This window comes from Centroberyx gerrardi, chromosome 5 (genome assembly GCF_048128805.1).
Source record: "Centroberyx gerrardi isolate f3 chromosome 5, fCenGer3.hap1.cur.20231027, whole genome shotgun sequence".
Taxonomy (NCBI): domain Eukaryota; kingdom Metazoa; phylum Chordata; class Actinopteri; order Beryciformes; family Berycidae; genus Centroberyx; species Centroberyx gerrardi.
In genome coordinates this window covers 6,074,318-6,097,206 of record NC_136001.1, presented here as the reverse complement: position 1 = coordinate 6,097,206, position 22,889 = coordinate 6,074,318, and the positions used below count along the sequence as shown (strand labels likewise).

Genomic DNA, 22,889 nt, shown 5'->3' with positions numbered 1-22,889 from the left:
CTGAGCCAAATAAGGTCTTTGTTCATTTTATGCTGTGGGTGAGTAGAGGTTTTGCAGTCACGTCACATCTCCTATCAATCACATCTGGGTGTGCACAAATGCTGCCTGACAGAGAGATTCAAAGATTGTGGTGGTGTGTGTCAGTTCATTACAGGTATTTGTTTCGAAATTTAGGTTGCTATGACAGTAAACTGCCTTGCACTAGCCTGTTTGCCCAAACTAGTCTCTACTCCAAAGCATTATGGGTTGTAGCTTGAGAAGATCAGCTCACTTTTAGATTTTGCTAGCTAGCTAACCAGTCAGTAGGCTCATTCAAAGCAACCGATAATGTTGACATGCGACTACTAGCCACAACTGCTAGCTTCTACTAGATACATAAATTAGATGTTTTAACAACAGGACAGTGATGATTAGCTGAGCAGATACTAGCTAGCTCGCGTGCTGACATTATCTAAACACAAAATCAGATTTATCACTGGCAAAATGGTCAGTTCCCAGCCAATAATGGCACAAAAATGAACCACGTCTATTCAATGTTAAAACATCATGCCTGAATTTACCTTTTAAGTACCACTTTATTCCATTGTACTCAAAACAACAAAATGTTGTTACACCTTAGTTGATGATTAGTTGAATGGTTGTGGTCTAAAATTACAGTGTATTTTCTGATGAATGTGTCTGCCTCTAATCTGAATGACAGAGAAGTCTCGAGTTCTAAGAAGTGAGAAAAGAAGGGCTGCAGGGCAAAGAGGAGGTTATGTTTTCTCACCCACTTAGAAACACATCTGGTGACTTTTCAGATCTATAATTAGATTTGGATCAAAGTATCTTTTGCATAGGCTATAGCCACTACTTCTGCTGATCCAAAGCACTGTTAAATCCATTCTGAACCTCACCTAACAACTCCAGTGTACGGTTTAAGGTCATTTTGAATAAATTGTGATTATATTCTAGTACTGGCATTCTTGTGTAGCCCAGGGTATCATGAGCATACGGACAGGTTGTCTGATCATTGCTATTATTGTTATTTAACTTTACTTTGAACAAATCTGGCCCTGAGATCCTGGTTCAGGTCCCATGTTTGATCTCAGGGCCATCCTAGTGAAAAAGAACTACAGTAATCCTCAGTTTTGTAGGATACAGCAAATATCACAGCAGAACTTTAAATCCCTATAGGAATATTAGGCTATAGTGACACTAACTGGAGATACAAAATACCATAAAGTACCATATGGTCACTATAAACTCACTATTGAGCACCACAGAGTCCCTATATACTTTAAGTCCCTATAGGAACATTATAAGGATACCAATAGAGGATAAAAAAAAAACCTTAATAGAGCCACTACAAATTCACTAATGGGCACCACAAACACACTGTAAGTCCCTTTGGGAATTTAATAATATTACAGTGATACTATAAAAGACAATGTACAATAAGGCTATAGACTCAGTATCACCGAGTCTTTATAAGTCTCTATAGAAATGCTATAGGAATATTAGTGCAGACGGCCACCATCACAAGGCAGTTCAGTTGTGTTTGAAAATGCACACTGAGTGGGAGGAGGTGTGTGTGTGTGTGTGTGTGTGTGTGTGTGTGCGTGTGTGTGTGTGTGTGCGTGTGTGTGGGAGGGGGGGGGTAAAAGAGCGCATGCCTATCTTTTTTTTTTTTTTTTTTTCAACCTGGCGCTGACGCAGAATAAGAGAAACGAAAGTTATCCTGTTCTATGCAATGGGTGTGACTCCACATAAAAGTCCCATAAGCAATCAGAGGTCCGAGCCTCCAGCTGTTCTCCGGTGTCACGGAGGGTTTGTGGCCGTCTTCACTCCTGACTTCAGAGCGGTGAGTCCGGATGATGCCGCGGGTGAACCCGCCCGTTAAAATGTTATTACTGATTAATTGCCTCAAGTTAGCTTATCACATGAATTAATATTAGCGATATAGCAACTTGTATGACGTTAACTATTGATTATTTGAATCTCTAGGAAATAACACTGAGCCGCTCCCACACTGACTCCAACAGTAAAGCTTATTATTGTTGTTAGTAGTAGTAGTCGTAGTGTAGGCTAGTAGTCGTGGTCGTAGTAGCAGCTTTAATCGTAGTAGTAGAAGTCGTATTTGACGTTTTTGCTACAGGATCAAGTCATAACAGAGTTAGAATTTGCTTTTATTAACAAGCAACAATAAAGAGTTCAAATTCAAATGTGGTATTTGTTGCTGAAATGCAAATGTAGGCTATTTGACATAACCAATTTCCTACAATTTAAAACAAGCCATTTGATCCGTTAAATTTGAGCCACTGGCTTCCTCTGTGAACGTCTATGTTGTTGTTGTGCTTGTATTATTAAAAAGAAAAATGCACAACTGCGTCATCTAGTGGATCCAAGATGCAAGTTTCAGGAAATAGGCAGGTCTGGACCTTCTTTCATGTAAATCTGTGGTCATTTCCATGGTTTGTGACCATTTCAGTGTATGATTTCTATCTACTCAGCCACAACATTTAAAATAATTATTTATTTCAATTGATTAGAATGTCACTGCTCTTTATAACACAAACACTATTCAGGATATTGTTCACATGACTTGTTGTAAGCTGAGATGAAGTGTGAATCCTGGTGGTCTAGGCCTTGAATTTTGATGACATACTCTCCAAACTAGAGAGGGATACAGATAAACAAACAGAAGAATAAAATGTTTGTCAAAATTTGACTCTTTGAATGGCTTTATGAATTGAAAGATATATAAAGTAGTCTACTCTTAGGCACACTATTCTCATCATGTCTTTTTCTCTGCTGTTATCTCCTTTAGACACAATAAATCAAAGGAGGAATTTTCCTTGGATGCAGACTTCAACCTTCAGATTGCTTTCACCTTACTCAGCCCACATCCATTACTTTAAGTAGGACTATGTAGTTATCACAATGTCAACGACATGGACTAGTGTGTCCACACTGACCCCGCTTTTATCGAAGCATAACCTCAAACTTGTATGCTCTGAATGCTCTGTCAGAGAGAATGAAATCGCTTACACACTAAAATCAGTCTACCACCAGTGTGCACGTAATCTTCTGATCTGCAAAACCAAAGCCGGTAGCAAATGGAGGCCTGTTTCTAGACGTCCTGAATTTCCAAACCCAAGTCAATATGTCGTATGCTGGTTCTATAAGGAGGGCTTTGGTTGCGCAAAACACAAGAACCGGTGTACCTTTGCCAGAAGTACTGAGGAAGCTGAAGTGTGGAACTTTGAAAAGTGTCAGCGATTAGACCACTTATCTATTTGTAAACTCATAGCTCAGTCTGAGAGAAGTTCTACTCAACTCAAAAAAGTTGAATCTCTGGATGACCTCTTAGCAGCGTTAGACTTGAAAGCTGTGTGTTCTCAGTGCTCTGTCCAGGAGAAAGAAATAACATACACAGTTAAGTCAGTCAGTCACCAATGCAGTAGAGAGCTGCTTTTAGCCAAAGACAAGGGCTCCAACCAATGGAGGCCTGTCTCCCACCGGCCTACGTTCAGAAACTGTGGCCGAAATGTCCTTTACCAAGAGTGTATGTTCTTTTCAGAGGGCTCTGGTTGTGGAAGACATGGGCAGGAATGCACATTTGCTAGGAGCAGTGAAGAGGCCATTGTGTGGAACTTTGTTAGAGACATGAACATAGATAACAACAAGTTAATCAAACTTCTGTCTGAACCTGATTTGAGGCAACCAGAAAACGACGCTGAAAACATATTCCAAGAGTTTTCAGGTGAATTCCTCAAGCTCTGTAAAGATTGTTTTCTTGGTAGTCCACAAAAAATAACAGTTAAAAGGTGGAATGACACTTGTTCAGCAGATGCAGCACACGCCTGGGACCCAGTTTTAGTCCATCACTTATGGGACAGTCAAGGAAAGGAAGTCTACAGCCAGGTGCGCCCTGTTCCCCCAGACTGCAGATTTGAGTACTGCAGTCATGTTAGGGAAAGTAAACCCTGTTGGCACGAGGCCAGCCAGTGCCAGTCTGCCCACAGTGAGGTGGAGATGGCAGTGTGGAAGGCAGAGAGGCGCGGGCTCTCGGTTCGACCGGAACTCCTTCAGCTGAGCCAGCAGCAGTGGACTGGACCCAGACAGGTCACCATATACTGCAAAGCCTGCTTCCTGGTCTTGCCCTCCCCGGAGAGCTTCTTCAAGCACTGCGCCTCCTTGGAGCATAACCAGATGATCTCTGAGGACACCACCATCAAGTGGAGAGGTCGGCCGCCTCCCCACAACCGCCGAGCAGAGTTCTGGCTGTGTGAGAGGTAAACAATTCTGAATGTTTTTCCACCATATACATTTATGCACCTTGAAATGATAACCACGGCCCTTTTCAACCTGGACCAAAATCTCATCAATTGCTTCACTATAGACCTACGCTTACGTCAACTACAGTCCTAATGGGCCAATGGACACTCAAGAAAATCAAAAGCACCCAAAGCATGTCTTTTTCAACATATTGATTTCTCACTCTAATAAGACATTTAATTAAATTTTCAGTTTATCCATGACCTGACAACTTTCACTGTTTATTTTGCTCTACTTTCACACAGCGGTGCATGTAGACAGGCAAACAGGAAACAAGAAAGTGCGAAAGTAGTGACAAAGGTAACACCAAAACTGTAACAAGGAAGTGCTAAAGCAATGGCAAAGGAAAATTTCTCTGTCAGAGAAATGCATGACTTAAGATAATTTTCCTTTACATCTTTTTACCAACATGTCTCGTTACACAGCAAACAATCAATGTGTTGAAAAAGACATGCTTTGGGTGTTTTTGTAGTTGATTTTAGGAGTCCCCTTTGGCCCTATACGACTGTATTGAAGAACCAGGACATAAGTAGCTCTATAGTGAAGCAATTGACAAGATTTTGGTCAGAATCAATTGGTGTGATGAAAAAAGGATGGGAAAATAGGGTCCAGGTTGAAAATGCCCGGAGGTATGCTTCAACATTTTTCCGAATGTGCCACTGTACAACTTGCACAACATTTCTTCCTAGGCCAGAAACCTGTGAGTACGGCAACAACTGTGTGAAAGCTCACTCTAAGGAGGAACTGCAGGAGTGGCTGATGCGTGCCAAAGAAGAAAAGGAGATCAGACATAATATTGAAACCCAAGGCCTCATGTCCTACGGTGAAAGGCTCTTGGAGGAATACAAAAACAGCAGCAACGAAGTATACATTGTAAGTACGAGGCTCTAATCTTTTGGGGGGGGGGTTTGGGTGTTTTTTTTTAAGAGGCGGGGCGTCCTTGTGGTTCTTGGCTGAAGTGCATACCGTGTACCCACAATGCCTTAGGTTTGAATCAGCCTGGGACCTTTATCGCATGTCCTCCCCCATCTCTCTCTCCCAGTCTCTGTCAAGGTCAAGGTAAACTTCATCATCTCACAAAGAGAACATTGTTGTGCTGCCAGGCACAAACCGACACTCAAAAAGACGATACATGAGTACATTTATACAGCATACAAAGCATAAAAATAGGAGGGAAAAAATAAAACAGGATAGTAGTTTCTATAAAGTGAATAAATAAAATCCCCCCTCTTACTCTACTGTAGACTATCAAATAAAGCCAAAAATGGCCAAAAATAATCTTGCTTTTGCTTTATTTGATAGACTACAGTATAGAGAGAGGGGATGACGTGATAAAGATCCCAGGCTGGATTTGAACGCAAGGCATTGTGGGTACACGGTAGGCACCTTAGCCTTAGCCAACTAAGCCACCACGACGCCCCCGGAGATGCAGATCTATTGGTGTAATTTAAGAATATATCCTAAATATGAGAGAAAATTATATTGATTTGTAATTTTGCAGGAGCTGTTGGTTACAGACTAAATACAGCAGAATTTTGGAAATATTACAAATGAATAGTTGGCTGAATTTATTATTCATTTACACATCATGTATCCATTCTGATTCATAATATTGTAATTAACTATTTGATTTGTTGAGCAGATGTCAGAACAAGTTGATGATGTCAGTGTCGCTTGTGATGAAGAGTTATTCGTGGAGTGTGAGCAGACAGATGCAAAACGGCAATGGAATTTCCATGTCAACACAGAGGTAAAGATAAATTCTCATTTTTATAAGTTGGGGAAGTTGCTTTTCCATTTATGTCTGTGAATAAGAGCTAGCTGTCTGAAGTCAGCTGTGATAAGTTCTTCAGACAAGTCAAAAGATACATGGGAGATTTTAGTCATTTTCAGATGGGGCTGTGTGGGTTCTTATCATGCATTCATTTTAAAACAGCACTTACCTTTAAATCTAAAACATTGTTTTGAGCCATTGGCTGTTGCCTAAATGAAATACACCTAGAATGTAGATTTCATAAAAAAGATTTGACATGTTTGGTCTTTTGATTAATGATCTGTAAACAAGTCAACTAGGCTACTTAAAGGTATACTGGCCCATAAACAACTTCAACATGGTTAGATTATGAATGATAGGAGAGGATGCATTATTTGAATTTATGACTGAGGTCTATTTTGTCTTCACTAGAAATTGGCTTAGATGTGTTTTCTACATTGCCTCTAGCCTCTTGAGGAAAATTCAACATCATAATTTGTTACTGGGACTTTAAATTCATGTTGGCCTCTGTATTGTCCTGCCCAGTTTGTTTCATTTGTATGTGTAACGAACTAAAACTATTGCCTAATATCAACTTCATTTGAGAGAAAATTGTTCGTATGGTTATTCCATGCAGACAGCAAAATCCAACACAGATATACAGATTAATGGCCTAATGATTTTTTATTTGTTTGGCATTTCCCACTGCCAGATTATATCTTAAGTGATCATTAATTTGGATATTTAGGTTACTATCAATATAATCATGGTGTGTGTGTGTTATTTGGAAATTATAAAAATATCAATTTAATAAAAGTATTTGCTGAGATTTTTATTATGAAGCAACCAAATGTACTTATTCATATCCACAACTAATTTTAGGTTAGGGCCTGTTAATGCACAGAAAAATATCATGCTTTATTTCTAAAAGCCACCAGGCTCTCTGGACTTATTCCATCTCCTCTTCAGAGCACATAAGTGTTGGGGCTGCAGCTGTAACAGTCCCTCCATTAGAAGTAAGCTACTACTGCTCAGTCAAAGAAGGTAGCTGGCAGCCAAACCTTTTCATACTTTTTTGCTGGTGGATGGGACACTACAGGTAGACAGGAATATTCTCTTAACTGGTTCATTCATAGCAACAGGGAGAATCAATCGCAGGGTATCAAAGGTTCATGTAAACAGATTAACCTGAATAAGACCTTAACCAGAGTATGGCCAATACTCCGTGCATGTAAACACACGGTTCGAATTACGGGGGGGATTGGGGGGGTCTGACCCCCCTAATTAAGACTTGGACCCCCCCAAAAGAGGTAAAAACAGCAGGTCGGGGGGGTCGAAATATTTATATATCCTTCTTACTTGTAATCGTAAATATTACAATATATTTCCCATATTCATGCCTAGAAGAATCTTGTAATACGATTTCAGACACCCCTAAAGTGGACCATACCATTTCTTAACCTTGATGTTAGTTGAACGTCTCGTCTGCCTGCCTCACTCAAACAAGGCTTTAAAGTCTATGCTCGCGTGCGTCGCACAAGCCAATGGAGACGCCAGGGCTGCCAACTCTCACGCATTGACCGTGAGACTCACGCAATTGACACTTGCACACGCTGTCACGCCACAAGTCCATTTTCTCACGCAGTGAAAAACAAATTCATCACTGATAACGTCGCGGCGCGAAAAGAGACACTGACAGCGCACGGACAGACGAGACAGAGCAGCACCGTGCAGCAGAGAGTTATTCAGACCATCGGGGGAAAGCGAGAAGAAATATACACAAATCTATTATATTGTAGGCCTAATTTATTCCCATGCATGTTGTTAAGAGTAATCTCAGTCAGCGGCTCTTCTGCGTCTCTCCCTCTCCTCTCGCGCCGTGCGCACGCAGGCGGGAGTGAGAGTGAGTTACTATGGTTACGGGGACGCTCTGTGTCTCTGTCGCTCTGAAACTTTCTCGCGATTCCATAATAGGTTTTTAGGTTAGTATGCCTATGCAAAGTCATGAATGTAAGCACCTCAATGCTGAAATCTAGTAATATAACATAATTTTACATTTTTGGTTAACATTATACAGGGTTGCTGTTTCTTGACTTAATCCAAGAGGTTAGGTGGTGTAGAAATGCAGGAAATTTGTTTTAAATTACTATTTTTTTTCTGGGGGAGGACCCCCAGACCCCCCTGCCAATTATGTAGAGAATACTTTGTTGGTGACCCGTGACTACAAAAGTTGTTGTGTGGTACGTGCCCCATGAGCTGGTGTAATGGATTTGATTCACTCTGTGTAAACACATCCAGTGGCGACCTTGTACTGTTGGAATGTGTAGGTATAATGTTCACAAAATCATCGCAATCTTTTGGTTTTGGTTCATCTCCATGAGTTGAGGAAAAAATTAACTCGTCACCAAAGAGTTTATGTCAAAAACCTTACAGTTTTATCCAGAGGTGGGGACTCGAGTCACATGACTTGGACTTTAGACTTGACTTGACTTGTACTTTGATGACTTGAAAAGGTTTCTAAAGTCTTGACTTGAGATCTTGTGTTTGTGTAAATGACTTAGATTGAAAGTGATGAGATTTGTTCCAGCAGACGACTGAATTTAAATTCTGTTTTCTGAATTTGTATGGAATGATTTAATTTATTGAAGTTGAAACTGATTATAGAAATCAAACTCATGATGCTCCAAGTTTTTATCCTATATTTAAACCCATATTGCATTGAAAAGTCCTAGATATTTAGTTTTCTTTAAGATATTAAATTGATACTGGACTCTTTATTTGTTCTGACTTGACTTGGTGTTCTACATTTAGACTTGAGACTTGACATTAATCACATGGACTTGACTTGGTAATCTACATTTAGACTTGGGACTTGACTTGAGACTTGTGCCTCAAGACTTGAGACTGACTTGGGACTCAAGCAAAGTTGACTTGGTCACACCTCTGGTTTTATCATAGTAGGCTGATTACCACTTTTATGTGCAACAGAGACCACTTGTGCACGTGGCACTGCTGAAGCAGGAACCAGGAGCTTCATTCTCCCTCGGTGAAATCAGTTCAGAGCCCTGCACCTACCTCTCAGGTGAACGCCTCCAAAACTCAAACACGACCTGCGGCATCACTGTGTCTTTCACGTCCATCAACCTGGGTGTGTATGAACAGTGGTTGGTGCTGGATTTTGACATGAGACCGGTACTCTTACGGAAGATCAAGGTAAGAGTAGGACAGCCGTCGTCGGTTAACATTGAAGAACCAACTGTGAACGGCAGAACCTCCTCCGAAAGTGTTGAGCGCTGGCATCGAGGGAACAGGGCTATCATCCCGTGTTCAACCAGGACAGAAAAACAGGAAGAGCTGTTAAAGGAGTACAAGCCTCCTCAGATTAGCTTTCTGTATAAACCCATCAACGACAGACAAACAGCTCTGAATCCCGGGAACTACAAAGAAAGAATGCACAACTTCCTCTACAGTGAGGAACGGGCAGAGGACCAGGTTGTCTCAAGGTAATATGATGATTATCAATGATGCTTTTCCTTTCACAATGTTTGGTATTTGCACGCATTTGGTAAAAAACAAATTATTAATTTTGTTTTTTGTTTTTTCTTATTTACTTTAGACTAAATGTTTGTGGAGAAATTACTCTGTCGACCACTCTGCAATGTCAACAATTTGACATCGCTCCTCAGGGAGAACTGTACTGTGCCGTCTCGGTTCCTTGTAATCTCACGCCAGACACCCCAGAGGGATTGGCGCTGAGGCAAAGCATCCAGTCCGGTCTTATAGCACCACTATCTTCAAGTCAAAACTGCAAGGTCTATGAAGCCACCATCCTACAACACACCACTACTGAGAACAAAATACATTTGCAACTTTCCAAAAGATGCTGCTCAGACCTTTCTCTCAAACGCGATGAAACACATCAAATGGAGGTGCAGTTTCAGCTGAACCGTCACAGGTTCTGCCAGATGCACAAGGCTGTAGATCTCCTTCCAGATACAAAAAGAGTGTTACCAGACCTGAAGAACTGTGGAGTTCCTGTGAATGACATCCCATATGACAAGCTGAATGCAAAGCAGCAGTCAGCAATTGGTTTTATCACAGGGGATTCAGATGTCAGTGAAGCTGTGGCACCACTCCTCATTTATGGACCATTTGGAACTGGGAAAACATTCACCCTTGCTACAGCAGCCAGAGAGCTGACTAAGCAGCCTCAAAACAAAGTGCTGATCTGCACCTACACCAACAGGTATTTGTCATTAATACCCATGTTAATTTGGACTAAATTAGATAAATATTTGAAGAATTAATTAAATTGTCAGTATAAATAAATAAATGCATTTTCAAATAGATTATTTAATTTTAAATAGCAAATCAATAAAATCTATACTATTTTATTATTTATGTTCATTTATTTACTTCAGTCTTGGAAGGTGTGGCATGAACAATTAAATATTGCACAATGTACATTATCATTGCAGTTGCTTCAGAGAAACCCTCCACTTGATCTAAGAAATCAGAAGAATGACCATATCCATTTTGTCTGATAATCTGAACATATCTCCCACTATATCATGCAAAATCTCAATAGAGCCCACCCACTGGCATTGATGGATGATTGACAGATATATTTATTTCATTGCACACACCACATCTTGTGACACTGAAATAAATAAATGAAATAATGGATGAATAGGTAAATAAATAAATAAATGTTATATATGTGTCTGTTTATTCATATATTGAATTATTTATTCAACAACACCTATAACACTAATAATATAATCTTTTAAGTTTTGCTTTCCCAGTGCTAATCTTCTCGTCTGTCAGATTGTACTGGCACAAAGAACTATTAATTGTAATTTAGTGATGCCAACATATAGTTTCATCAGTGACATTTTTGTTCCTTTTAGTTCTGCAGATCTGTACGTCAGAGATCACTTCCATCCATTCATCAAAAAAGGACACCAAGAAATGAGGCCAATTCGAATTAAGGCAAACAAGCAAGGGACTTCTTTATCTACCACAGATGAGATTACTAAGGAATATTGCCTTCTTTCAAAAGATGGACAGCGTTTTCTGCCTCCCACAAAGCCTGCCCTGGATCAACACAAAATAGTCATAACTACCACAGCAATGGCAAGACATTTTCATGACCTAAAGCTCCCTGATGGGTACTTCACCCACATTCTAATTGACGAAGCCTCCCAGATGCTAGAATGTGAAGCCTTGATACCCCTTGCTCTAGCCGGGCCAAACACCAGAGTTGTTTTAGCTGGAGATCACATGCAGATGGGACCCAAGCTTTTCTCGGTGGAGGATCACCAGCGCTCCAATCATACCCTTCTCAATCGGTTGTTCCACTACTATCAAGGCCAAAAGTGTGATGCTGCCCAGAAGAGTAGAATCATTTTCAATGAAAACTACCGCTCAACCAAAGAAATCGTCGAGTTTGTATCCACTCAGTTCTATGTTGGCAAGAATGATGTTATCAAGGCTGTCGGAAATGTTCCAGCTCATCCAAATGGCCACTCCCTAAAGTTCCACCATGTTAGAGGAGAGTGCCACTTGGACAAGGTTTCCATGTCATGGTTTAATAAGGAAGAGGTTGCCAAAGTTGTTGAAATAGTGCAAGACATTCTCCAACACTGGCCATCCACCTGGGGGACCAAGGACGGAAGCTCAATCTGTGTTCTGTCAGAGGGATGTCAGGTAAATTAGGACTCTTTTTAGTTTTGACTCCAGTTATCATTGGAATGACATAAAAATACTAATTACATCAATAATAAGTTGCTCAAGTTTCTGTATGATGCTAATAAACACACATAGGATGGTAAGAGTTGTAAAAGTTTACTTACTTCAAGCTTATCTCTAATGTTTTTGATGGTTTTCTCACAGGTTCGGCAAATTAGGACAGCACTTGCGAAAAAAGGCCTTGCTCACGTCAAAGCTGAGAATATTGCAAATGTGCAAGGTAATTTTGGACTATTGTTTTGAAACTTGCTTCACTGCACCATTGTATCAGAAACCAAGCAAGACTAGGCTCAAAATGGTGACTTGTTTGACTATTCAAATATTGTATCGATATCAACATTAATATCTGTTTTCTTGCCATTTTGCATTCTGAAATTTGTCTTGATTTGTCAACAGGCAAACAGTTCAGGGCAGTTATACTGACAGCTGTTCAAACACGTGACAGCCTAAAATCATCTCACTTGCCTGGTCTGGAGCTGTTCAACGATGCCCGTGTGCTCAACACTGCCATGACCAGGGCTCAGTCCCAGGTGGTTGTGGTTGGAGATGCTGCTGCCCTCTGCTGCTTTGGGAAATGTTCAAGAATATGGAAGAGCTACATAGACCACTGCATCAACAATAACAGTGTTGGACCAAATCATCTTACTAAAGATTTCTTTGAAAGCGATGTTAAGGAAATTGCAAGGTTTCAAAGGTCTGAACACGTAGAGGAGAGCAACATGCACAGTGATGCAATTCTTCAACAGATGAAAGATGAATATGATCATATGATGGAAACAGAGTATAGTTCAGATAAAGACAAGAAGAGTGTGGAATTTGAAGCCTTTGATGAGCGCAAGGCATCATACAATATCACTGATCCTGAGAAAGATAACCTTTTGGCGTTATGTAAAAGACAACCACTGATGTACAAACAAGGAAAGTTGGTCATGGAGTCGTTTGACACGGGTTATGTCATACCATTTGACAGCCCCACCCAACACATAGGCCTGAAAGGAAAGAGCAACTTGGGCAAGTCCTTCGCTGGAGATGAAGTGGTCTTACAAACAACTTTCTCTCAAGGAACTTTGCAGAGTAAGGTGATAGGCATCACCAAGAAAGCAGAATCAGCCCGTGTGTTTGTGTGCATGCTTGAGGATGAAGATCATTGCAAGCGAAAACAGAAGTCTGAGGACCAATTCATCAAAAGGTTGATGATACCTATTACTAAAAAAGCCCCCAAAATACGCATACTGTTAAGCAAGAAAAGTAACAACTTGATTCCAGTATGGGAGCATACTGAAGGAGAGTGGAGGATTGTAACATATCAAAGCCTTGATGTAAACATCAAACAGAATCATGTATTTATGGTGCAAGTGATTGCCTGGAAAGACACATGTTTATATCCTTTGGGGAATGTCATAGATATTCTTCCAATTGGAAGATCTTTGGATGATGGACTAAGGATTTTGAATGAGGAATTCAAAGTTGTACCTGCCGAATGTGAATCAAATGAGGATTTTTCCTGGGCAGATAAGGACAGGAGGCACAGACAGGACCTACGTGACGTAATCACTTTCACTGTCGATCCAGCCACAGCAAAAGACCTGGATGATGCCATCAGTGTCAGAGATATTGAAGACCAATATGAGTTGGGAGTCCATATTGCAGATGTGGCAAGCTTTGTGAGTCCAGGTGATACATTGGATGAGGATGCAAAAACATGTGGTTCTACATATTACTTAAGAGGGAAAGAACCCAACCATATGTTCCCCCAAGACTTGAGCACTGGACACTGGAGTCTTCTGTCGGGTCATGATCGCAGGGTGGTTTCATTAATGTTCAAAGTAGCAAAGGGAACAAACCAGATCATTGGAAAGCCCACCTTTCAGCTATCACAGATCAACTCTAACAGAAAGCTGTCTTATGAAAAGGCAGAAGACATCATCTGTAGAAGACATGGGAAGAACCCCAAGTTTGATACAGTAGAAGACTGTGTCGCAGTGGCTTATTGTTTTGCAAAAGCCCAAAGAAAGGCTAGACTTGTGGACTGGGCTTATGCTCAAACCGATGATGATCGATTACCAGGGAAGCGGAGAGCCCATCTGATGATTGAGGAGCTCAGTGTATTATTCAACACATGTGTGTCAGACATTTTGATCAATACACAAAACACCAAGAACTGCACACCCCTTCGATGTCAGGCAGCACCAGATCCTGAAAAGGTTGAAGAATTAGAGGAGAAATATGGAGAACTCATACCACTGTCTTTTCATGTGAGGCACAGAGTTGACAATGACAAACAAGTACAAAATGACATACAAGTATCAAACAGCAAAAGCTTCTGCATTCTCACAAACGTGTGGAATGACATCCAGTCAGCTGCCAGAGACAATGACATAGACAAAATAGTTGACTTGGTTGCTGCAGATGATATCCACCCTCAGCTTGTGCCCTTGGTATCTCAGTTCAGAAGGTGCTTTGGTAAAGCTTATGTCATCCGTTCCAACTCTTCCCCCAAAGCAAAGATTGGGCACTATTCACTGAGCGTGAAGTCTTACACACAAGCATCCTCACCGATACGGCGGTACCTCGACATTGTCTTGCAGAGACTTTTGCACAACTTCCTATGTGACACTCCAGTGCAATACTCTCCAAGAGACATTGAGATGTTGTGTAATGAATCTGAACAGGACATCAGGACTGCTAAGGAGTTTGAACAAAAGGCTGAGATGATCTACTATGCAGTGAGCATGAAGAAACAAAATGCCTCAAAGCTAGCAATTATTGTTAGCGCAGAGCCAGAAAGAGACAGTTTCAGAGTGTCATTTCCTTTTAACAAGAACATATTTCCAGACAGTTTACCCATTATGTACAGAGATTTGAAATTGGAGGACCAACCACTCTATCCAGGAAAAAACTGCATGACTCTCACATGGAGAAGACGGATCTACTCAGCTGGCACTAAGCAAATCCATCAAGAGGTGAAAAGGGTAACTGACTGTGGTCCCTGTACTGAGGTTCCACTGACAACATGGAAAGCCATCGTTGCAGCAATTGACAAAGAAAAATGGGATGATGCTAAGTTACTCATAATGAGAGCTGATACAAAGCAACTGCCAGACTCTGGAGATGTTCTTCAAGTTGAGACTGATGATCAACATCATTATGTTGATGTCCGTGTCCAGTTGCGTCCAGGTGACACCCTTCAGGTCCAATTGACATCAGAGATAAAAAGAGGTTATCTGACACCCACTGTTCAGTTGGTGTGCATCAAACCAAAGTTTGAGGTTTGTGTGGATCATGTTCACAGCCCTATCACATGCTTCTCCAGATATGCAAACCATCCATCCAAGACTTGTTATGCTGACCCCCACGAATATGTGCACATCTGGAAACCATTGTGTGAGATGGAGTCCGCTGCAGCTGCAGTGGATGAAAGTGACAACATAGTCATTGAGGACTTGGTGGTAAACTTCCATCAAGAGCAGGAACACACACTAAAAGGAAGCTTCAACCTATCTCTCGCATGCATCAGTGCATGGGCTATTGGATGCAACCTTGCAAAGTGCTTATTGTGCATACGGAAAAGAGGTTTGAAGTCGACTTCAACTCTGGACTCTTCTGTAGAAGTGGACCCGAGCAGTTTCACATGGGTGGCCCATGGTGTCACATACAAAGTCGATGAACTGCAGAACTCAACAAATGAAGAAACTAAAGTGGAGTTCTACATCAATCACTTGCCAATGGAGACCATTCCAGATTGTGTCTTTCAGAAAGACATGCGTTACACAGTTGAACTAATCCCAAAGCTTGTGTCTGACATGTAAGTGCAAGTGTAGCTCACTGTTATTTTAACAAGGTAATATTGGTTACAGTAGAACTGCCTGGTTAAATTTAATTGATTATACCTTTTCTGAACTCTAATCTGACAACACACATTTAATCCAAATCACAATTTTTTTGTGATGACATGCAGTAAACATGTTCACCAACAGTTTCTTTTTCATTGTTTGACTAAATTGTTAGCACAATTCAGAAACTATCATTATTTCAACTTTTTCTTAGACGGAAAGAAAATGCTGTTGTCAACATTATGTCTGCATGCGACCTTGTCAAGAAAATAGCACTTGGACAACACATTCCAAGGGAGGGTAAGCCCATTGCTCAACTATTTACATCAAATTTCAACTATTCACATACATTTGAAACACAAATAAATATAGAAACTTGCTTACATTCCTTAAAGCAATATTCCACTTAATTTTAACATGGGGGTTATTTGGCACTTGACCGCCAAGAAAACCAGAATATAAACGAATCACCAAGATCGGATGCAGCTGGACGAGTTTGTAGCGTTCAGATTTTTACTTCCCATTCATTTGAATGAGGCCACGAAAATAACCTGAAAACTGACATTTAACACGTTGGTGAACAGATTCAACAACAGATCCCGCTACTGTGATTTTCAATTGACTGTGGGTCCAACGTTTTAGAACATAATTTCGCCAAATAACATTTTAATATACGAGATAGACGAGAACATAGCGGAGGCATGTATCCCTCCGCTATGTTCTCTTCTATCAATAAAAATATAGTGGGATTTGTTGTTGAATCTGGTCACGAATGTGTTAAATGTCAGTTTTCAGGCTATTTTCGTGGCCTCATTCAAATGAATTGGAGGTAAAAATCCAAACGCTACAAACTCGTCCAGCTGCATCCAATCTTGGTGAGTAGTTTATATTATGATTTTCATGGCGGTCAAGTGCCAAATAACCCCCATGTTAAAACTAAGTGGAATATTCCTTTAAGCATCATGTAAATTTGATTCCATTGTTTTTTCTAGGCTATTTGTTGAGAAAAGCTATTGCTAATGTTTTCCTAATTTTGTCTTTGCAGCAGTCCAATACAGTGTGCCCAGGGGGCAGCTCATGAGAAAAGAGCCTCCAAAAGGACTGCCAAAGCTAAACAAGAGTCAGTATGATGCTGTGGAGAAAGCTCTGAATAATAACTTCACACTCATACAAGGGCCACCTGGTAAGAGCAAGGACTTTTATATACCTTGATGCTTCATATATCATGGCAATTCTTAAGACATTATTCACATCTGTTTCATAGGGACTGGAAAGACAGTTGTAGGAGTCAACATTGTATACTGGTTCTGTGAGCTGAACTCCAAGTGCGACAGGAAATATCTTGACCCGAAAGACGGGAACAAGAAAGAAGTTATTCTCTACTGCGGTCCCTCCAACAAGTCTGTTGATGTTGTTGCAGGCAAGTTACTTTGTGTTTCTGCTGAAATGTCAATTACATTTCTTGCTTTTAATCTTTATTCACATGTATGAATACTGCATGTATGTCTTTGAACATTGGCATGTAGAGTACCTGTTGAGGTTTGGGAACAACCTGAAGCCCCTGAGAGTCTACGGCCAACAAGTGGAGATGCTGGACTACCCTTACCCAGATTGCACCCTTCAGTTTTCTCCAAGGTCGTTTCGCCAAGAGCACTCCAAACCAGAACTCAGGTATTGTAATCACAACATCCTAGTTGATGATATTCACTTATCAAATGTTTCCTTAATTATTTCTTAATATCGACATATTATCCATCATTTTAGGAGCATCGCCTTGCATCACCGCATGCGAGAGGACGAAAACCCTTTTTCAAGTAGAATAAAAGAATTCGACCACCGAATACAACTTGCCCTTGATAAAAAAGGAAAGGAACTGACTGCTGAAGAAGTGAAGGCGTAAGTTCAGATGCTTAGTTTGTTTAACTGGTTGAAAAATGTATATTCTTTTAATGTATGCAGTATTGCTGTATGGATTATTTTTCCCTCCTAGTTACAAAGAGGTTCTCACAGATGCTCGGAAATATGAGCTGGAAAGGCATGATATTATACTGTGCACATGTACAGTATCTTCCAGCCTCACCTTGACTAACACGGTCAGTGCACGCCAGATCCTCATCGATGAATGTGCAATGGCCACTGAACCCCAGGCCCTAATTCCATTAGTGTGCAACAAACCAGAAAAGGTGTGTTTTTCTTTGTATGATGACCCTGCTTAACATCAACACTTTAATATGCTGAATGTTGCTTTCAGTCCAACAACAACTTGCATGGTGTGACCACGCCTGTTGCTCTCAACATTGCTCTTCAGTATGTTTACGACTGTCTGTGTGATTTGCAGAGATTTAAATTTGGGACATTTTGTCTGAAATTTTAACGTTCAAAGCATAAGGGTTCTTAATTTGAAATCTTAATTTCAATGATCCTAATCTTTTTCACATTACGTATTGCCTTGTTTTTTGAGACTCAAGCAAACTGCATTCACACCAACGCAACCACATCATCATCCTGTACTGTCCAGTGGCTGATTTGAGCTAGCTGATTGCTAGCTGTAGCGCCACTAGTACATGATTGGCTGCTGAAGAGCAATGTGGCCTAAAATGTCTGCTGCGGCCAATTTTTCCCAGCGGACAAACAAGGAAATGAGGCAACTGTGTTCGACTGTTTGGCAACTGTTTTGGAGATGCTTTCGTTCTAATCTTGTAATTGTCGCATGAACATTAATGCACCATTAGACAATTATCTGTGTGTTTCATCCTGCTGTTCCCCTTGCATGAAGAGAGCAGTGTTTTGGTCATCGTATTCAGATGATGCTGAATTTCACAATAATATCTACATTTCCCCTCTCAGATTGTTTTGATTGGTGACCACAAACAATTACGTCCCATTGTCAAGAACGAGTATGTGAGGAAGCTGGGGATGTCCAAGTCCCTGTTTGAACGCTACTTTATAGTCAACAAGACCAGGGCAGTGATGCTGGACACCCAATATAGAATGGTGAGAACATGAAATGTATACAGTATCATTCAGAGTGTATGTACAGTATAGTAACTATGGCACTTAGCATTATTGTATGGTTGTGATTAGTGTTTTCAGATCACTAAGCGTATTCTATTCAACAATTGTCAATTATGTACCTTCAAAGCATGTGGATATATGCAAGTTCCCATCCGAGGAATACTATGATGGACTTCTGAAAACCGAGGTGGAGCGTCCAAACAGTGTCCTGCTTATTAACCGCAAGCCAAAGCCAATTGTGTTTGGGGACATCAGAGGAGAAGAGATCAGCCTGGTCGTGAGCACGGCAAAGGGCCACGAGAACTCCAAAGCAAACAAAGAAGAGAGAGACATAGTGGTACAGTATTGGGCCCCCTTTCTTTTGAATTGTTCTATATTAAACTGGATTACCATAACAGGTGAACGAAGGGTCACAGTTACCTTGGAGTCAAATAACCAGACAATGCTCAGTTTGTGACATTATTCACTATGTCCTCATCATTATCATTATTAATCATTGCTTTTGGTTTGGGTCTTATGCAGGTTAAGATTGCTCAAAAACTGGTGAAAGAATCCAATGTAGAGCAACAAAGTATTGTGATTCTGTCGCCCTACAATGCCCAAGTGTCAGAAATCAAAGCTGGCCTGCAGGATATCAAGATGAGCGGAATCCCCGTTACCACCATCACAAAAAGTCAAGGTGAGAGTATACCTCCCTGCCACCTACCACCCTTGCTCTGTCTAGCAATTGAAGTAGTCTGAATTTTTTCCTGATGTAGACAAGCTGTCTGGCCATGAAAATCTTATGATCCCTCTGCCCAACCCAAACCTTTACCTTAACTGACAGGTTCAGGTCTTAACTATCTAACGATCCAACTTTATGCAGTAAAACTACAGTATGCAACTTTTGGCCTTGAGGCAGGAAGTGTATTGTTAGTCCCGCCCTCCTCCCGCTCAGTTGGTCAAGTTCCCGCCCCAACACTTGTCACTTATCTTGATGAGTCATCTGCCTTGAACTGGTATCTAGTCTGAGGCTGAGGCCACCACAGGTAGCTTTGTTGTTCTTTCTTTTCTTACCGCATTCCTCTGTTGTTGTTGCTATGACTTCCCTGCTCTGTGGCCGCTAGACTTACCTTGATAGCCACAACCAGCTCACTGCTGGCCATACCCATACAACACACCCACAGCAAATGGTGTACGCCCCAAAATGTCCCCAACATTGCTGAAAAGACATTTTCAGGCGTGAACACACTTTTTTGTGTGTTCATGCCAAAAAAGTTGCATATTGCAGCTTTAAGTAAACCTGCTATATTTCAAGCTATCTGAAACTCTCTGCTATTACAGTGCAGGCCTGAAGGAACAAGGGGCAAACCCCCAACAGGGCTGGCTAGCCATGGCTACCATGTAACTAACAACATTTTGTCTTCTAGGAAGTGAATGGCGTTACGTCATCATCTCCACGGTGCGCTCTCTGCCGAGTGCGGAGATTGAGAGAGAGCCAGACAGAGGTTGGCTGTCCAAACATGTGGGCTTCGTGGGCGATCCCAACCAGATAAACGTGGGCATCACCAGGGCCAAAGAGGGACTGTGCATTATCGGTGAGATAAGTATAAAGTATGAGTAGAACTAATCTTAGTGGAACTTATCTGTCATTCCTGTCCACAGTCATGACTTGATACTGATTAAGTTTTTATGATTAAGCTTAGAAAATAGAAGGATAAAACAATAGGAGATTTCTGCTCTTCTGGCATGTGGTCTATAGTGGCATTCAGTGGTATTTGGGCGTTGCTGAGATCAGTATAACTGAGTTTGTTCTGCAGGTTTCCACAATTAAACATTTCTCTCTCCTCTCCTCCCCGCCTGTTCTCTCAAAGGGAACCAAGAGTTGCTGAACTGCAGTCCAGCTTGGAGGAATCTCTTCAGGCACTACAACGCACACGGCTCAGTCACAGAAGCGAAAAACATTTCAGTTCGCCATGTAGCCAGATAGTTTCCTCTGTTGTCTTTAAGAGACCCGGGTTCTCCAGGCACCAGGTCAGAGCCCTCGTAACAGCACAACTTCATTAAATGTTCATTCACATCTTCATTAAATTATGTTTTCAAGATTTTACTATGATATCCTAATAACTTGCCATGTTGTATTTTTGACAGTTTTGTAGCCGATTTTGGCAATGCCGACATTGTAACTGATGTTTTTGTTATGTCTTTTGTACTGTGATTTACTATCTGTGAATTTCTATTTGTGAATAAGAAATCCTGAATTCAATAATTCATTTTACATACAGAGCAGCTAAATCTAGCAGGATTTCATTGTTGTACATATGCTAATTTAAATTCCAAAACTTCAGGTTCAAAGACTGAGCTGCTCGTTAACTTGCCATTTTTTTTGCTTGTTGCTACCAACTGTAATATTTCTCAGCGAAGCACTGTACAATGAATTCATTGTTAAAATAAGGTGTTTATTTTAACTGTTGACACAGTTCATGTCATACACAATTTGTTTCATCTCTTAAGGTTTTGATATTTTAAAAGCTTTTGGTATTTTGTTGAAATGTATGGAATTATCACTGTATGAAATCACCTCTATGAGGCATTTTCCCTGTTTATTGATGGGTGAGTTGGCTTTTATTTTCACTTCAGGGTAGAGCGCCCCCAGCTGGCCATAACTCTGCATGTACCTCACCATTCCAGTAGCCCAGAATGTAAATATGAGTAATGAACAGTGACAATGTCAAACCTAACCAATAATTCAGATTGCTCCACAACACATAGGTATGATTTGATTTAATGTCGCTTAATTACATTGGGACCACTGGTACTTGGGATTTTGCCGACTCACATTTTAAAAACTATTTCTATTTCTTTTAAAGCCAAATCAAATAATTTCTAGGAGCTGGCATATCATTTACCGGTATACCTCAAGATTTGGTACTTTGTAAAGCATTTTAACCTTTAATAAATGTAGATGTGTAAATACTGTGTCCTGTGTCATTTAATATGATACTATTCCTAGTTATGAGTTCCCAGTCTCTGCTGTTAGGATTTTGGGACTAAATCTAACCAATTCTTTCAGATTAAAACTCTGCCTTTTTGTCTTGTCCCTTTAAATCAAGGATCATAATCACAGTTTTTACAAGCTGTTCATTTACATGATTCATCCCACTGACCACAGTGCTTTGAGGTTGATCAACCAACGCAGTCATTGGGGAAGTTACTGACTAGTTTTAGCATATATGATGAACTGAGAGTGAAACTTATTTCTCTCAAAGATGTTAGTTTCATTTTAGCCTAAACTGAAACTGAGGCTCTGAAGGAGACAGGCACAGACTTGAGTCACAGTTTGAATTGCTTGAGACTTGACTTGATGCATGAAGAGAAGACTTGAGGCTTGACTTGGGTTCTGGTGACTTGGGACTTGACTTTGACTTGTACTTTGATGACTTGAAAAGGTTTCTAAAGTATTGACTTGAGATCTTGTGTTTGTGTAAATGACTTAGATTGAAAGTGATGAGATTTGTTCCACCAGACGACTGAATTTAAATTCTGTTTTCTGAATTTGTATGGAATGATTGAATTTATTAAAGTTGAAACTGATTATAGAAATCAAACTCATGATGCTCTTAGTTTTTATCCTATTAAAAAGTCCTAGATATTTAGTTTACTTTAAGGTATTAAATTGACACTGGACTCTTATACTGGACTGGAAGTTAACTTGGTCACACCTCTGTAGTGATGCGACCCTTAATAGGGTTTTGGAGACACCTTTTCTTTATTCCCTGGACCTGTTGAATGACTAAAGGGAGAAACTGATTATACAGTACAAATTAAAGCCAATGTATAAATTCTCTGTGGGGGGGTTCATGTGTATTAGTGAATATTCACTACTATCCCCTAGAGCCAGTGATGAGAGAAGTTTAAAGAGTTGAGAATGAATTAGAAAAGGTAGAAGATGACTAAGAGACTACATGGGGAAATCTTTAGGAATACAGGTACTGCTTGGTCCAGATTGGTTTTAAGTGTTGGAAAATGAAGTTGGTTTGGGTAGGAAACTTGAGTTCTGAGTTCCCCAACTCTGTCTTTGATTTAGTGTCAACAGAGTAGTCTTGTTTATGTGTCTCTGTCATTGTCGATTCTTAAATTGAGCGGTATTCTGCTTTAAATGACTAAAAATTACTATTATATATCTTATGTTATCTTGTATTATGTAAATTATTCCTACATGGATTGTATTGTGTGTC

General features: G+C 40.5%; 1 protein-coding gene across 1 annotated transcript; it reads left to right on the top strand.

Annotated features, from left to right (window-relative positions):
- Window positions 1-2,889: 2,889 nt before the first annotated feature.
- Window positions 2,890-20,885, top strand: LOC139914473 (3'-5' exoribonuclease HELZ2-like). Its single transcript, XM_071902799.2, has 19 exons — window positions 2,890-4,277; window positions 5,010-5,193; window positions 5,963-6,070; window positions 9,062-9,576; window positions 9,690-10,319; window positions 10,984-11,782; window positions 11,969-12,044; window positions 12,221-15,629; window positions 15,872-15,957; window positions 16,703-16,840; window positions 16,922-17,077; window positions 17,184-17,328; window positions 17,422-17,553; window positions 17,648-17,840; window positions 18,505-18,651; window positions 18,800-19,009; window positions 19,195-19,351; window positions 20,082-20,249; window positions 20,526-20,885. The coding sequence occupies exons 1-19, from the start codon at window positions 2,923-2,925 to the stop codon at window positions 20,639-20,641; spliced, it is 8,724 nt and encodes a 2,907-aa protein (XP_071758900.2). The 5' UTR covers window positions 2,890-2,922; the 3' UTR covers window positions 20,642-20,885.
- The last annotated feature ends 2,004 nt before the right edge of the window (window positions 20,886-22,889 follow it).

Bases quoted from the DNA above. Each gene is read 5' to 3' on its own strand.
- LOC139914473 (XM_071902799.2), top strand. From the start codon at position 2,923: ATGTCAACGACATGGACTAGTGTGTCCACACTGACCCCGCTTTTATCG. The intron at 9,577-9,689 runs GTAATATGATGA...TATTTACTTTAG, and splicing joins GAGGACCAGGTTGTCTCAAG to ACTAAATGTTTGTGGAGAAA. The intron at 18,652-18,799 runs GTGAGAACATGA...GTACCTTCAAAG, and splicing joins TGGACACCCAATATAGAATG to CATGTGGATATATGCAAGTT.